This window comes from Rutilus rutilus (assembly GCF_951802725.1).
Source record: "Rutilus rutilus genome assembly, chromosome: 3".
Lineage (NCBI taxonomy): Eukaryota > Metazoa > Chordata > Actinopteri > Cypriniformes > Leuciscidae > Rutilus > Rutilus rutilus.
Genome location: NC_140211.1, coordinates 4,276,746 through 4,294,890, shown reverse-complemented (window position 1 = coordinate 4,294,890; position 18,145 = coordinate 4,276,746). Strand labels below are relative to the sequence as shown.

General features: G+C 38.0%; 1 protein-coding gene and 1 long non-coding RNA gene across 3 annotated transcripts; one reads left to right on the top strand and one right to left on the bottom strand.

The window, feature by feature from the left end:
- Positions 1-4,488: 4,488 nt before the first annotated feature.
- Positions 4,489-18,114, bottom strand: LOC311287685 (uncharacterized protein). 2 transcript variants are annotated; one of them, XM_084404692.1, is made up of 5 exons: positions 17,727-18,114; positions 10,847-10,910; positions 6,500-8,154; positions 5,609-5,672; positions 4,489-5,369 (listed from the first exon to the last, which is right to left on the bottom strand). In XM_084404692.1, exons 2-5 carry the CDS (start codon positions 10,903-10,905, stop codon positions 4,616-4,618), a joined length of 2,532 nt encoding a protein of 843 aa, XP_084260818.1. In that variant the 5' UTR covers positions 10,906-10,910; positions 17,727-18,114; the 3' UTR covers positions 4,489-4,615. The 2 variants fall into 2 exon arrangements, with proteins under 2 accessions (XP_084260818.1, XP_084260819.1); XM_084404693.1 differs by having other exon boundaries at positions 5,609-5,669.
- LOC311288316 lies at positions 11,805-13,473 on the top strand. The gene is made up of 3 exons (XR_014626920.1): positions 11,805-11,999; positions 12,977-13,024; positions 13,248-13,473. It is a non-coding gene; the product is annotated as an uncharacterized lncRNA (long non-coding RNA).
- Positions 18,115-18,145: the final 31 nt, after the last annotated feature.

Genomic DNA, 18,145 nt, shown 5'->3' with positions numbered 1-18,145 from the left:
TTTTATTCCTCTTTTTAGTCAACTTTAGCATGGGTGTCTAAACTTATGCATTGCACTGTATATATATATATATACAATGAAAGAATGTTTCTCTATATATATTTTTATTTTTATTTTAGAGATATAGATTTTTTACAGAATTTTTTTTTTTTAGCTGGCTTGCTATCCAAGACTTTATTTTTTTGTAAGGAAACATTTATTTATTATGTGCTTTATTTATTTATCTGGTCGGATGGGAAATATGGCAATGCAATATGTACCAGATGTTTTCAGTGTGTTTTTTAGCACCACCTGGTGGATATTTCATCTGAAAATGAATTGGGACTTTCCCAAATGGTATGTTTTTATGTATATTCTAAACAGGTATATTCTATTATCATAGATCTATACATTGATTATTGTAGTAATAAAGTATCTCCATGTAGGTTATCAGTGAAGTTACGTTTGCTAGTAATACGTAGCAAACCAGCAAAGTAACTAGCTAGCTAGTGATAGCTTAGTGACAGCAATAAAACGTGCAATATTTGAAGATGCACAATAATAAGTAAATATCAAACGAAATAAATTGACTTAGTATTGTGCATTATATTATATTTTATATTTTTATAATAATAACAACATAAAATTGTCTGTTGTATTATAACATAAGATCATTGACGAATCTCATAAAACAGCACAAACAAAATAAGAACATTTGATGGATATGGATAAAATAAAGAGTACTAATTTGTTATTGCATTTTTGCTTGACATTGTGTACCCCTATTAAGGCATTAACATCAATTTTGCATGTACATTTGCCTTTAGGGGAAGGAACAACAAACACAACATGCTCTGCTACTACACTGCTAATTCTGCCCTTCATGACAACTGTGAGGGGGTGATTTTTTTTATAACTCATCCGTTTAAATTATATTAAGCCTTATAGGTGCTCTAAGCGATGCCACACGTTTTTTAGGCCAAAACATTTTTTGTCACATACAGCAAACATCTCCTCACCATCCGCTAGCTGCCTGTCCCCTGAACACACTGTAAAAAATGCGGTCTCTGTAGACAGCCCAGGCTCCACAAACGGCAAGAAAAACAAACTGGGCTCAGCCACACCACGAAACATAACAAACTGCTCCAGCCAATAACCAACACGAAGGATTTGGGGGGTTAGTGCGCGGATGAGGAGGAGGGAGGGTCGAGCTAGCCTCCGTTTTGTTTGACAATACTTTAAACGTCAACTAGAAGTGACGTCACCCAACATCACTTAGCACCTTTAAAGTTCTGCATAATTAAGGCTGTGTCCACTTTTGAGTGACAGGTGGATTCCCGCTTCTGTGGTCATCAGTCATCATTAGCCGTTTGTCTGCTGTCTGTTAGCTGTCACGTTACCTCAGCTCATTGTCTGACTGTAAAAATAAATCAATTCGGAAGTGACGTCACGGAAACTACGTCCATATTTTTTTATAGTCTATGATGTGGACACTGTCCTAAAGCAGAAGAGGCTGAGAAAAACCAAAAGACAGTTCTCTTATGAATACCCTGATGAGCCAGAGGGAGATACGCTAAAGAATTTTTTTTTTTTTTTATGTCATTGTTGATGTGTCAGTTACATCACTGCAAGAACGCTTCAAGCTCTTGGGTGATGTTGACTTTGGAGTGTTGGTGAACTTTCCTAATTTGCCAGAAGAACCTGCAAAGGAGTGCATAACCCTCAGCCACACTCTGAGCCACGGTGACCATAAAGATGTTGACGAGAGGGAACTGGCACTTAAGTTGAAAAATGTCCCAGTGTTGCCAAAAGCTAGCATGATGACAATGGAAATTCTGATTTACTTGAAGGAGAATAAACTTGAAAAAGTTTTTCCAAATATGTGGGTGGCCCTAAGAATTGCTGTCACACTACCTGTGACAGTAGCTTCTGCTGAAAGAAGCTTCTCTAAATTAAAATTACTTAAGACCTACCTGAGGTCAACGACGAGTCGGGAACACCTCAATGGGCTTGCACTGATGAGCATCAACCAAGAGGTCTCAAGTAAAATATCATTTGATGATACCATCAACAAATTTGCTACTAGGAAGTCCAGAAGAGTCAAATTTTAATGCTGTGTCAATTTTTAAGGTGAATAGAAATGCCAGAAACAACTGGTTATCTTTTATTATTTGAGATAGGGATAGAACTACAATTTTGTAGTGTTACGTAGGGGAGAGTGGGTAAGTGGTCTCATGGCACAACTTGCCCCTGGTGCGGGGGAAGTTGTGCCTTTGGGGGAATACATTGGGGGTAAATTGTGCCAGTGATTTCTGAAGTAAAACAGAACATTTTAATGTTATGAACCGTAATGCTATATGAAAGCAAGATAAATTCAATACAAAATTACTCATTTAAGGTTTATTTAGATATTGTCACCCTGGAATACCATAGCATGCGTTTTCCTACTATGGTCAATTGCATAGGGATATTGTGTTGAACATAACTCTGGATCACAGTGTCATAGAGACAAGGGGGGGGGGGGGGGCTCATTTTACTCAGACGACCAATCAGTCTCTCAGGATCATTGTGAAGCTATCAAGCTACGCCCTAGCAACCATTTAGGGCACCATAGCAACACAATATATGATATTTGTGAATCATTTCAGGCAAAAAGGCTTTGTCAATAGATGTTTGTTGACATAGCGCTGTCTGTCAATTATGTAACATATTTATATCTAATTTATAAACATCCTATTGTGACATAGGCCACTTAAAAACGGAATAAAACTTCTCTTTAATAACATAGTGCAAACTCAAAACTGAAATCAGTGTTAGCTAAATTAAACAAATAGCAGGCAGGCCTAAGTCAAACAATGATGAGGCATGCCCATCTCCTCACTTCTCAAGATTATCCCCTGTGAGTATGTAGGTCTAGGTGGTCTGGATCTGGCACAACTTAACCCAGGCCCTTTGGCACAAATCACCCCAGACCCACAAGTTTGAAAAACTAGCATGATCCAGCAGTTAAGAGCTAACATCATGCTAACTGTATAGACTCATTGTGTAGCCTACTAAAGCACTAAAACATGTGTGAAATGTTTTCAAACTTGTCTATAATTGTCCAGACACTACAATCAAAAAACCTTAATCATAGAAATTTTACTTTGAAAGGGAAAAAAACTGTTTTTTGCACTAAAATATGCTTAAAGTCCACATGAAATCAAAATTGACCATACTTACTTTGTTTGCCTAAATTGATCGTTTTGTGGTGAACAATTCATCCATGCAAGTCAATCCACACAAAAAAAATGTTTTGGCTTCGTAATCTTTAATCAAAATCTGAAAATGCCCCTCCCCTCTGCATTGGAGGACCTTCCCTGATGGCGTAGGTTTGAGGACTTGGGTTGGGAAATGCTTAACCACTCCCCTCAAACCGTTAGTCTGTTATGAGCATAGATGGAGAGGAGGAGCACTAGAGTAAAACCCTGCCCTCTGTTCAATATTCCGTTTCACTGGGAAACACGTCACAACACTGGAGAAAAGTCGTTTGCAACTTCCGGTTCACGCGGACTTTAACTCTCATGCCATGTGTCTCTCTTCTTTGGAGGACGAGTAAAAGTGATTGCTTTTTAAAATTATGTGGTCACATGACCAATTTCTTCTATGGTTTTCATGAAACAAGGGTGGAACAACTTCCCCCCCTGGCACAGATCACCCCACTCTCCCCTACAGTATCCATAATAGCACTTTTGTTTGTTGAGGGTATAGTTAATCCAGTTTATAGGTCATAATTTACTTAAGTATCCTTACAAGTGCCTAAGAGTGTTTTTGCACTCTATACAGAGTTAATCCAATTCGGTAAATATCCTAGAAAATTCTTTGTAGATACCAGAGGGTTTAGACCGCTTCATTTTTGCTAAACGCGTCAGCGGCTGAGCACTTCCCTAATGTAACATAACGTAACGCAGATAATTAGTTGGAAGCAATTTGTTAAATCAATATTTATTTGTCAGTTTCCAAATTTTTTCAAAATATGTCTCATAAAAAAAAAAAAAAAAAAAAAAAAAAAAACTCATAAAAAAAAAAAAAAAAAAAAAAACCTTTCCCTTAAAATCCCACTTATCATGCTTATGCTACTCTGAATAATGCCTGAACTTCGGATTCTGAACACTTCTTGCGTTGTTGTCTTTTGCCTCTTCATGATGACTCGCTTAATTTAGTCCTGATTTGTAAGTCGCTTTGGATAAAAGCGTCTGCTAAATGACTAAATGTAAATGTAAATGTAAATATGTATTTTTTACAATACACTGTAATCACATACATTTTGTTTGTACTACAAAAAATACGTCTTTGTATTTATGGAACATGCATTCTATAGTACATATAATACATATATTACAAATACAAAGTATAGTACATACTATAGTACATTTACAAAATAACTTTGATAAATTATGCATAGAAAAAGGAACGTGAACATAAACTCTCTGCATGTCAAATATATACATTTTCTTTAGTGAAAAAAAAAAAAACTCTAAATGACACGCCATCTAAATGTTAGTCACTAGCCAGGCTGTTGTCCTCTGTCGGCTGGATCGGGTAACGGCTTGTGTCTCAGCTGTTCATATTGTTTTGTCAGGTTGTAACTTGTATCCTAATAAATGACTATTTTGTCTTTTGTTTTCTCAAGTTTATCAAGGGTGTTCTGTAGCTGAGTCATTAATTTCCTCATTTCAACAATGAGTTTCCCAGCCATTGATGTCATCTCACTTTCATCTATTTGTTCATGTACAGCGGTTTCTGCAAGTTTGTTCATGTCATTGAGCACACTGCTATTTTTACAAACTGAGAACATGTCAAGCACAAGACTAAACCAGCCAACAACTGCTGTTACTGATGCAATCAAATGTATAGTTTCAGACATCTGCCTAGTCAATTCAGCAATGTCTTCTATCTGTATGGCATCTTGCTCTTTCAGTATTTTCTCAGTACGCTTCTGAATGTCTGTCATCTTTTCAGCCATTGGGGTGATTTTATCCTGAAATTCATCCAGTTCTGCTTTAACATCTTGTGTTAATTGTGTCATCTGCTGCTTTTTCTCAGAGCTGCAGGTTAAACTAAAATATCCAGCACTCGCTAGATTTGTTGCTCCTATGACAGTAACAATCCCAGCGATAGCGAGAGCAAGAAAATTACCTAGAGTAAACAGAGCCAGTAATCCTACAACCATGGCAGCACCAGCAGCTATTCCACACCATCCTGCATCTCTGGATCCTTCAGTAGCACGTCTGTAACCCTTCTCAAATGTCTCAGTAATACTCTGCAGTCTCTCTGTGCACTGCTGGAGTTGGGGATTATCTCTCTCATAGAGTTCGATAAAATCATCTTTGAGACGAATAACTCCAGCTCTAGAGAAAATAAATATCAAGAGTTTATAAGTATAGTACAATTTCGAATACAGATGTTTTTCTTAATGGTAACCACTTTATTTAATATGCAGAAAATGTTATTGATAATTTATGGCGCTTTATTCTACATATATGAAATAATTTCAGTAGGTATATTTTATTAATATTGCATCATCATATTTTTTTGGTTAAAACACCCAATTATGGCAATCTTCTGAATCATAACAATGTTTTCTCACATTATTTCAGGAGGTTCATCCAAGCTCTTGCGCCGGTGGTGATGAGTGGACGATGCCATTACTGCTGCAATCAAAAACACAAGTGAATACATTATCTCTTTGCATCAGATTGTTTCAAAACGTAACTATAGAAAGAGTTTCCCTTTCAGTTGGTCACATGCCCTTTCAGTTAGACGCCATCCTTCTTATGATGTAACAAATACATCAGGATTTATGGGAAGTGTTCCCGGTTCCGGCGGACCTTATCTATGCAGCTAAATGTAGAATTGAAAATAATCCAAGATATTTGAAACGAACAAAGATATTTGCTTGACTACATAAATAAATGGGACTTGACCTGTATAAATGATAATACTGTGTCAGTTTCGGTGTCTTTTTTTTTTTGTTGCATTTTTAAAATTCCTAATAGGGATTCCTTATTGTCAGTGCCGTACTATGGGGTTTCAGTAACAATCTCCACTACCCCCACCCCACACACCGATTCATACAAAATATAATCATGCACTGTATGCACTACTGTGTAACACCAATGACGAGAGAGTTGATCTTCAACCAACAGCGCACACGCACACCACTGTGCAGTATAACAGCTATAGGCATAATTTGCTGGTGGGACATGGCCACACCACTTTTTGAAACATCTTGTGGCACGGATGTACCTAATACAAATAAATAAAACATCTCCGGTTAACTAGCAGGGCATTAATTTAGTTTGTTAAATAAGAGGTGTTCTAGCGCTGAAACGTCATTAACATGGGAGGGGGGGAGTTGCTATACAATGCTAAATCATACCAAATTGATTATTTAAAAAGTTCAAATTAGAATTATCATATAATCAGTAATTTCATAACGGTAATTTTGTTATTGAATTATCATTTATGAAATTTTTACCAGTCACACAATTGTCTAATTGCATCCTTTTTTTTCCAGTGAAATCCACCACATGACGTAAAGCCCCCTTGTTTTTCTTCTCTTCTCCAGCTTTCTTCAGATCCTCCAGCTTCTTCATCCATTCATCTTTTCCCTCCTCCTTCAGTCTGGGAATCAAGAAATCCAGATGTTGAAGAGTGAAAGCGTTGTCTGCTTTTAATGTGATCTTAGACAAACACATGATGATGGTATAAGCTTCATGCAGCAGAAGGGACTTTTCATTTTTAATCTTTTCAAGATCTCTGTTCAATTTTTCTTCTATTTTTCTGTTATTCTCAGATTCGTTAATTTTTCTGTCATGGTCCTTTTTAATATGTTCAAATATTTTTTTGTCAAAGCTAGTTTTAGGCTTTTCACCAGTGCGTTGATATTCCTTGAGCTCATCAAATGTCACAATGACTGTCTTTGGCTTTGTTACATATTTTTTGTTCTCTCTGACATGTACGCTGTAATGACACTTCCCAGTACACACGGTGCAGTGATTGTTTTTCATGACTGAACACGATGAAGGTTTTTCATCCATCCAGCAGCTCTCATGACAGTTTTCCTCACAATCTGAGCAGCAGGTTGCGTTTCTCTTCCACCACCATTCATTTACAGTGGAGACTTTTTCTTTGACAGCTGTTTTGACTGTAAACTGAAAGTTTTCGCATTTTTGAATCTTGTCTCTGTTCTCTATGATAGCTTCTTGAATTTCAGTAAGTTCTTTCATTTTTGACTCTTCCTCAGAGATTTGTTGCCTCAGATTAGAGACACAGGCCTCAAGTCGTCTTCGCTCTTTCAGAACATCTAATGTCATCTGAACACTTTTTCTGTTCTGTTTCTGTTCCAGGAGTTTGAAGAAGTCATTCATGCTTTGCTCTCCCATTTCCCATGATAATCTGAGTATGTCCTCATATTTTTTGTCTCTTATTTCTTTTTGCTGGTTATTGAATAAGAAGTGAACAGTTAGTTTTTTCACATCTCTTCTGCATGGAATCTGTGCTTTTTTAATGAGTTTTAGAGCATCTGTTGGAGGTCGTCCATCTGAATGTGTGAGTAGAAACACTATGTTGTTCTCTATATCTCTACCAAACAGAGACAGAACTGAGTGAAATATGTAAAGCTCTTTGTCAGAGATTCGATTATTCAGTGCCTTCATCACAAAACACACTGCATCAATATAATGAATCCCATCCTTATCTGAAAATAATCTGGTCAGATACTCAGAAATCTCTTCATCTTTCTCATATCCTCCAGTGTGTCCGTATCCTGGAGTGTCAATGATGGTCAGAGATGTTGGGTTTTCTTCAACAAACGCCTCATAAACAGTGATCTCAGACGTCTGGGATTGTGTTTCATCTATATCTTCTTCATCTTCATCTGTGATTTCATACCACTCTTCATCCTCAAACTTCACTCCCAGTAAGTAGTTGATCATGGTGTTGATGATGGTGGTTTTCCCAGCGCCGGTTTCTCCCACCATCAGTATGACTTTGTTCTGCTTGTTTCTGTCTTTTTTTCCATATGTCCATCGTCTGACCTTTTTATTAGTCCCATGAATATATTGTCTTTCAGTTTTTAGTTGGTAAAGCGCTGGAGGACCTGGGTTCATCAGTGTGGCATCATGACGTGATCTGAAAATAGATAAAATTAACATGGCATCAACATGTGATAGTCTCAGTATGTTATTTATTTACATTGCTTGTGGAGGGACTGATGATCTGCAGTGACAGGATTGTGTATGACTGGCAGTGGTGTTTTAGTCCTGAACAAATACATTTGTATAAATGATTATTTTAAGCAAAGATAAAATTTGAGTTTATTTCTCTGTGACGAGGCGGTTGAGTTGCTCTTCAAAGAGGAACTTCGATGCTGCACTATGGCGTTGACTCCATGGGAACACTTCTGCATGAACCAGTGTCTGAAGCATGTGTCTAAACACACCAATTAAATTAGCCGAACACATGGACGTTGTGATGTAGTGTGGAACATTACAGAGACCATAAATAGATGCCTGAAATGCATGTCATCAGCTTCCTTGTCTTCAGACCCTGCATGTTTGTTGAGTGTGTGTGTTGTGTGTGTGAAATCATTAGAAAGGAATCAGTCTGTGAAAAATGTCAGGAAATAAGTAGGAAATGTGTGAATCTGTGCCCCCGCTTCATTACCGTGGACCATTAGCACAAATAAGTAATGTGTATGGAAGAGGAGCATGCAAGGATTGTCCTTGAGGGGCTGATTGTGCTCATTGCCCAGTCAGGCTAGTATCAAGCATCTGGGACTCAGGTTAAACCTCAAGAATAGAGTGTTTTCTCCCAAACAGACAACCACTTTTCTAGGTCGTAGTGTGGGACTTGACCAAGATGCAGGCACATATGTGTCCTGCACGTGCAGATTCGATGCTAACCACTGTGAGAGACATCGAGCTAGAACAGGAGCTGAATTAAAAATTCAGTCAAGTCAAGTCAAGTCATTTTCATTTATATAGCGCTTTTAACAATGTAGATTGTTCCAAAGCGACTTTACAGTGATTATAGGAAATTAAAGTAACAGAAATTGTTTTGGCTTTATAGCAGCTCTAGAATAAAGTTATTGTACAGCTAAAGTTAGTTTAGATTGATTCACTTCCGTCGCAACGATCATTAGTTATTAACTTAGGGGCCGCTAACACGACACCATTTTAACAGAAAACTCTTAAGTTCTTTCTGTGTAAACTTCAAAAACGTGAACCTGTGAGAACATTGATGGCGTGCACATGCGTATTATGTGTTCAGTCCATAGCGATGCGTAATTTGAATATATGTGCGCAGGCGTGTAGTCCTTCCCTACAAAAACCTCGGGATAAACAGAGAGACTAATATTAGCGTAGACGCCATTTTTCTTATGATGTAACGATTCCATCAGGATTTATGGGAAGTGTTCAGAGACTTTCAGGTCTCATGGCAGCAGTGGCCAACGTTATACCATTGACCCTACTGCACATGAGACTGTTTCAGCTCTGGCTCAAGAGCAGGGGTTTTCATCCTCTGAATCGTCCTTCCAGGGTCATAAGAGTCACTCATCGTGGGATACATGTACTTCAGCTCTGGAAGAGGCCAGGTTTCCTCAACAGGGGCTTGGCACAAGGAGCATGTTGCGGTCACAAGTCTCTCACAATGAACGCATCTCTAATGGGGTGGTGTGCAGATCTTGATGGCTGACTAGCTTGTGATTCCAAGGTGAGGATGAAGGCAGTGTTTCTAGCTCTCTCTGAAACACTTCCCCTCACAGCTGAGGTGCTATCATGTGCTGGTCCTTACAGACAACACTACGGTAGTCTCTTACATCAATCACCAGGGTGGACTATGTTCACGCCCCTTTTTCAGGCAGGTACAGCCAATCCATATTCTGGAGTTCTGCCGAGGGTTTGCCAGGAATGAGTCCTCATTCTGGTGGATTCATTCTGGCCGGCCCGAGATGTATTGTCTCACCTGGATGGCCTCCCCTGGGAGATCCCAGTCCAGAGAAATCTTCTGATTGGCAACTTTTTATATCGTTGTCTTAATGACATACATTTTTGTCATTCCTACCTCTTTAACCGACCTGTTATTCCAGTGCTGGAGTTCCTTCAAGAGTGTCTCTCAGCAGGGCTGGCTCCTGCTACCTTAAAGGTTCATTTGGCCGCTATTTCTACTACCAACATACCCTTAGACAGAGCTTCTGTTGGGGGGCACCCCCTGGTGTCTCGTTTCTTGCATGGTGGCAGACGGTTGAGGCCTATCTGCCAGTTGTGAGTTCCCTCCTGTGACCTATCATTGGTCCTAGAAGCTTGAACAGAAGCCCTATGTGAGCCCTCGGTCTCAGAAAAAAATGCTGACTCTCAAAGTGACTTTAGCATTGGTTTCACTCAGGTCCTGTGAGTAGCCTCATCTTGTTTAGACTTTGCTCCAGGTGATGTCAGAGTTATTTTGCACCGAAACATGATGTATGTGTTTACAGTGGAAGGTTGTTCTTCTCTGCACACATTTATCAGTTTCTACAGTTTGGACGTGGATTGGGTTGTCCCAAAGCCCAGTCTGTGCTCAGCAATTGCTCAACAATTGTCTGTGCTTTTACATAGCTTTGTTGGGCAGGTTTCAGACACTGGCTCACACAGAAGCATTTCCACAGCGTCAATGCCATGACGCAGCATCTCGTTCCCCTCTCGAGGAACCGGGTTACATACATAACCTGAGACTATTTCTCTTTTGGTTTTCTCCTGCCATCAAAGACTGACTAGTCAACACCAATATAGTGAAAAATCACATTTTTATTTAAGTGAGTAAATGAATAAGATCAATTTCTTACCCCATAGTGAGAGGTACATCCATGCTGTTTCGCCGGTGGGGGTGCATTAATGATGACATTGTTGCTGTGAGAAAACACAAGTGAATAAATTAGATGTTTGTATATACCTGTTTATCACATTAAACAACTATTTGCAAAATATTTGAATTCTGAGTTTTGTGAGACTGTGTTTATTAACAATTACAGCCCTGGATTTAGAGATTACTATCAGTCTTGTCTGCCAGGTCTACAACAACTTTAAAACTGAAAAACTCTGTAGTGAAGTCATTTGTTTGCCGTTATTTTCTATTCTGAATTGTTCTTTTGTGTTGTGAGCAATTTTTATTATTTGAACAGCTAAAGGGTTCAGTTCGGCTGATTAGCATGATTAAATACCTCAACACCATTCTGTGTCATAACAGCACTTGACTAAAGATTTTTCTAGTCGACTAGTAGTCGTTAATTTAAAGTCCCCCTGTGGTGAAAATCCAGCTTTTAATATTGTTAATATGTCTATGTCGTGTTTTTAATATGCTTTAAGACAAACCATGTACAAATTCATAAGTCAACATCATTGCTGAGTATTTGCTGAGTAAACTGCAGTGAACCAAAGACACGGTTTGAAATCGCTGGTATTTCTGACGTCAAACTACCTTCTAACCCAGTGTTCTTCAATCCTGCTCCTGAAGGACCCCCAACACTGCACGTTTTCTTTGTCTCCCTAATCAAACACACCTGATTCAACTCATCAGCTCATTAACCCATGTGATAATGAGCTGATGAATTGAATCGGGTGTGTTTGATTAGGGAGACAAAGAAAACGTGCAGTGTTGGGGGTCCTTCAGGAGCACACTGTTAAATGTCGCTGTAGATTTAGCAGCACAGTACTGTAATAACCTACAGTACAATACTGCATTTCTATATTACAGTAAAGTACCGTAATTTGCATTGTATTGTGGGTAATTTTGTTTGAGCGGGAACATTTTACAGCAAATTTTAGTGTTGCTGTAACCTAGCTGTAACCTGGCTGTAATATGCCTAGCAATAATACAGGGTTGCTGTAAACAGAGAGCGCGCGCGCCGCCCGACTGACGTCAGAGCACAACTGCAGGCAGATCGCAGCAGATCACTCACTGGATGTATGGATCTCACTCTGCGGATATCTGGAAATTTGGTAAGTTAATTTTGAATTTTATAATAAGGTTTTAGGATTTTACACTATAGTGTACAAATGACAGTGGAAGTTTAGCCAGCGACGGTTGCAAAAACACCGTTAGTTAGATCTGCTCTTTCACCCCGTTGCTTGTCTCGACATTTTCAAATCTAACTCGAGATTTGAACATTGAATTAACATTACCTTACGGTTTATTTCCACCAAAACAGACTTGGTGATTGTTGGAACGGTGGAAGGACAAATCGAGGTGGTTAATTAACGTTAAATGTGTTATACAATCGTCTGCGAGATAAAATTACTGCATTTGACATGTTAACGTTACGTTTGAAGGATCTTATGATAACAAAAATGTCTAACTGTTATCTGTAAGGATCCTTTCCATAACATCCGAGCCCGTCAGTGGTAAAAACAAGCACTTATTATAGACATAACGTACGTTATTTTGCTCAAAATGCTATATTTGCAGTCCGTTTCTCGGATGGCGAACTTGATGGTTTTATGATTTTACGAACTTTTATGATAAATACTGGACCAAATTTATTAAGTCGTTTAGACACAAAAACACGGGTTAAAAATACTGCACTTTCCTTTGCAACGCAAAATGGGTGATTTGGTCTAAGAGAGATTGGCTATTGGTACCAGTTTAGCCATTTATTTCATTTCTATTTAGGCGGGAGACCCAGTTCTGTAGCATTGTGATTTGTAATGACAAATAATGATTACTATAATAATTAAAAATATAAATAAAGGTGTAAATTGTTCAAAAAAAAAAACTATCAGAGTTAATAATGATCTATTAGGCAACAAAGACAAGTAAAATGCATGCCAAAAAAGCCAGTTAGAATATTAAGAGAGGTCAAGTGAAGCTTAAAGTGAAGCTTATTTTTGTTAACCTAGATGTATTGTAAGCAGATATATATGTCCTCAACAAGAAACATAACAGTTAACTGAATAATATGTATTTTGATTTCTTACAGCTCTACAGTGTGGGACAATTTTATTTGCAGCCTGTGAAGGAGTTTTCTGTAAGTATTAGCCATGTTAATACAATGTTTTAAACTTAAAGTTTCAAAATCTAAAGGTTACATTTTTATTATTATTTTTCTTAATTGGCTGTTTTTTTTTATTTTTTTTATTTCTACAAAATGTTCTTTTACAATTGATCTCTTACACTGTCTGCTCATTTTTATTGGTGCTGTGGATAACAGGATTTGTCATACGTGTTTTTGTGTGTCATGTCTTTTTCAGTTTTGGTCACCGCCAGGTTCCAGTACCACCTCAAAGTCCCAACCAAATTTTAAAGAATGTCCAGCTACAGCTGCAAGTCATGCAGTTTCTCAACCTCTCACGCCGACTTTTTGGAACTTCAGCTTATTCACCGTATCCCCCAGAGTTAGATAAGTGAAGTCCATACATACCCTTTTCATCTCCGTGCGTCCTGTAACTCTGTCTGACGCACCCACCACTAGCCTAGCTTAGCACAAAGACTGGAGGTAAACGGCTCCAGCTAGCGTACTGCTCCCAATAAGTGACAAAATAACTCCAACATTTTCCTATTTACATGTTGTGATTTGTATAGTCGTCACAGCGTGTACAAATAACAAGGTCACATGAGACACAACCATCTTCTAACCGTACACATACTGGGAACTATATTCTCATGGGCGAATGACTACTACTTGGGCGGAGTGATTAGCGCAACACTCTGAGCGAACTCTCTGCTCCTCACCACAGGTGCTGCCAGTAAATCACTCCGCAGAAGTAGCAGTGCTTTGCCTTCTGAGAATATTAGAAGTATATTACCAGTATGTGTACAGTTAGAAGATGGTTGTGTCTCATGTGTCCTTGTTATTTGTACACGCTGTGACTTTACAAATCACAATATGTAAATAGGAAAATGTTGGCGTTATTTTGTCACTTATTGCGAGCAGTATGCTAGCTGGACCCGTTTACTTCCGTGGCCGAGAAGAGTCACAACACATACAAACGCCACAACAACTACATATTCAGAAAACACCTCCAAATTCAGAAAACACATACAAACGCCACAACAACTACATATTCAGAAAACAACTTCGTCGATTTCACATCACGTACGCTGCAAATATTCACAGCACGAGCAAATAGGGAAACGAACTGCAAACTGCAAAGACAACGGAAATGTTTCCAGGGGGGCCTTAATCAGTGACGGACCCGCATCCATCTGGTTGTCTTCTCGCTATCTGAATGTGCGCTTTTGTTGTCTACAAGTCTGTCATAATAAAATAGAACACTTACCTCTTGCTCTTGTAGCCATAGACAACAAAAGCGCACATTCAGATAGCGAGAAGACAACCGGATGGATGCGGGTCCGTCACTGATTATGGCCCCCCTGGAAACATTTCCGTTGTGTCTTTGCAGTTTGCAGTTTGTTTCCCTATTTGCTCGTGCTGTGAATATTTGCAGCGTAGGTGATGTGAAATCGACAAAGTTGTTTTCTGAATATGTAGTTGTTGTGGCGTTTGTGTATGTGTTTTCTGAATTTGGAGGCGTTTTCTGAATATGAAGTTGTTGTGGCGTTTGTATGTGTTGTGACCCTTCTCGGCCACCGTAGTTTACCAGTCTTTGTGCTAAGGTAGGCTAGCGGTGGGAGCGTCAAACAGAGTTACAGCACGCACAGAGATGAGAAGGGTGTGTGTGGACTCATCTAACTCTGGGGGATACAGTGAATAACCTGAAGTCCCAAAAAGTCGGATTGTTCCTTTAACTATCCCTTTAAAAACTGTTTACCTGTAAAGTGTTGGTGTAATGGACATGTAGTGTTCCTAAATGAAATGTTTTTTTCACAAATACACAAGTGTAATTGATTAATAAAAAATATTTTTGACAATAACATTGTTTGGATTGATTGATTTGCAGTTATTCTGAAGTTGCAGTATAATATTATTACCTGTAAATGTATATACTATAATAACTCAATATTATATAAATATAATATTATCATTATTAGTAATTTGAAAATTATAAAATTTAGCAATAATGTATCAATATAGATATTACAGTACAATACTGTATAATTAATTACAGCAGAAACAGAAACATTACAAAAATACAGTAAAAATACAGTAAAGTACTGTTTTGTAATTTACAGTACTGATCTTGTGTACTGTAAAGTAAATTACAGTAAAGTTGCTGTAAATCAAAATACTTGCTGGCAACCTTGCTGCCAGTACTGTACTGTAAAAATACAAGAAAATCGTTAACAGTGCAGATCTAACCAATCCGATCAATTTGTAATCGTCAACGAGTCGATCTCTGAGCTGAGCGAGTGAGTGGAGGCGGGGCTCATTTGCATATTCATAGAACCGCATTGACTAAATGAGACAAGAGTGTTGATTTACTTTCAAACTATTTTAAGACATGAAGAAAAAAAACTTTTCAAGAAAAAAACTTTTAAATATGTGATTTTGGTGATCAACGATGAGTTTTAAGGGATATAATTATTGACTACAGGGGGACATTAAGCGATTAGTCAACTAATCGCGCGTTTATATTAATAAGCCATAAATCATAATAATGAGCCTTTAGCTTAATATCAATAAGTTATTCAAATAGCATTTGAATAACTTGTTGATAATGTTTTCTGCTGTGAGCGGACTTGTAAAGTTACTACTTACATGTTTCAAGTGATAAGCCATATTTGAGGTTTATGGATGATGGGCGAATGTTTGGATTTCCTGCCGTTAAAGATCCGTCCTTTACAGCCTGCGTGATTTAACCAACTAATACATTTTTGTTTGACCAAGCCTCTTCTACTCGACTGGCGTTGACATAAAACAAAAAAGATCAGTTTTTTAATGAATGATGGTTAAAAAAAAAAAAAAAAGATGTATTAAATTATGAATACGGTTTTAGTGTAATCTTAATTGTATTTTTTTTTTTTTTTTTGCCCTGCAGATTTACTTTGCAGCTAATAGAGATATTCACGTTTTTTTCCACAATAAAGCACATTCCACAAACATTGCAGTCTATACCTTTACTAGCGACATAACAGCAAATATAGAGCATTTATTCACAAGAACAACAGCTAACAATCCACAAGAAACTGATTAACATAAGCTGTAACTGACTGTCATAAAACTATGAACTGCGTGCACTGACATCACTGCCCTTACACGATAGGCTGAGGTGCGTCACATGATCCAAGTTAGCCATTGCTTTCTCCAATGGTAAGACATACAGACCCTCTCATCTCCCTAATATTAGACCATCTCTGGCGAGGCTTCGTGGAACACTGAAACAGTTGAAGCAAATGTGCCGTATTGTGTTGAGGCTTTGAAACAATCCGACACACGTCTAGTGATGGGAGAAATGAAGCTTTTTGAAACTTTGGATCAATTGAACCAGTTGCTTTGAAAAATGATTCACTGATTTGAAGCCCTTAAAACGGCACAGGCTAGCGACCCCTGCTGGCCAGAACAGTGTAAATACAGCGACAAATCAGTCCAGACATAAATACAATTTTTGCTATGCTGCTATTTTTATCATTTCTATAATAAATATGATTGTACAGCACACTGGTCAACGCTCTGCTGCTTTAATTGTGCTTTATAAATAAACAAACAGAAACATTCATCAGGAAACAAACCCATGACTTTCTTAAACTGAAAGGAAACTGATTTCCTTTAACTATTTAGAAATGCACTTCAGGGCTGGAACTGAGTTGGGTCTAACAGTAACACACACTGTCATGTTTTCAAAGCTATTATGAATTAAATACAGTATTTGCTTAGTTATAAATGAAGCTATTTCATAATGTAATTTGTTCTCGTTCATTTAATCCCGCTGCTCATAATGGTTTATACCTTTTGTATTGATGTATAATGAGCAAGCTTTGGAGGCAGTTACAAATATTAACGTGCACTTATTTTTTTAAGTGTATATTTGCAACGCCTTTTATTTTCACAGATGTGTTATCAAATTGTAATAAAGATTGTTAATGTTGAATTCAGATGTTCATGCATTTGCAGCCACTACATATGTGTGGTTCAGACAGCGTTGTGTGACTTACATGTTACAACAACGGTTTACTTGTACAATTTTGACCCTAAATATTAATAGAAGTACTGTACATTTTAATTGTATAAATAAAATGGCTGACTCACAGCAGGCTGCTATATTAACATCAAATGTAATGTAGTTTAGGATAATACTGTAATCCCAGTACACCATGAAGAAAAGCATTAACCCTGCCATTTTAATAATATACAAGGATACAAGAAAAGGCCAAAAACTGAAACAATCGTGACTATGCATTCATGTTCTGACGTTCATTTAGAAGGTTGTCTTGTATTAATGGTCTTATGTATTTTTTTTTTTTTTTTTTTTACTGTAATGTCAGTAAATTAAACAAGAAAACGGCAGCTTTAACCCAAAGCCGCATGTTAATAAGCAGCTCTTCACAGGTGAGAAGTGAAAGAGTGGTCCTTTTTTACATTGTATAATATCCATGATAAGATCCTATCTTTCTTTCTTTTTTTTATTGTTTTAAACATAAATTGCACATAAAGGTCAGAAACTGCTATTACACTTGAACTTCTTCCCCTTCACTCCTGAAATGTTGACCACGCCCCCTGTATGCGTGTCACTTACACTTACTTACACTTACACTCCATTTGAGAAAAGACTGTACATTAGCACACACACAAGCAAACACACACACATTCTCACCGCTAACACTAGACCAACCTTGCAGTCCTGATGGAAGCTCTTGTGTGTTTTGCGTCCTAATAAACTTCCATGATGAAACTGGAGAAGCTCGATACACCAGCTCGAACTCCACGGGTCGACACAGAGAAACTCTGTGCTTTAGAGTGACATGATGAAGACTAAATTACATTTAACACGTACAGAAATAATCTATCCAGGTTAGTTTTAAAGCATTTACAGAACACAAGGCCGTAACAAAAGATAAACAAGGCCTATAGCGTTTAAAGTGAGCTAATGACGTTAGCAAAACAGCAGCACATTTTCAGTGCTCCTCCATTATTTCTCTTCCTCTTCCTCTCTCTCTCTCTCTCTCTCTCTCTCTCTCTCTCTCTCTCTCTCTCTCTCTCTCTCTCTCTCTCTCTCTCTCTCTCTCTCTCTCGCCCAGAACAGGCTGAACC

Excerpts from the sequence above, each read along its gene's own strand:
- LOC311287685 (XM_084404692.1), bottom strand. The coding sequence starts at position 10,905 with ATGTCATCATTAATGCACCCCCACCGGCGAAACAGCATGGATGTACCT. Across the intron at positions 8,155-10,846 it reads GATGTACCTCTCACTATGGG|ATCACGTCATGATGCCACAC; the intron begins GTAAGAAATTGA and ends ATCTATTTTCAG. Across the intron at positions 5,673-6,499 it reads ATTAGACAATTGTGTGACTG|CAGTAATGGCATCGTCCACT; the intron begins GTAAAAATTTCA and ends TTTTGATTGCAG.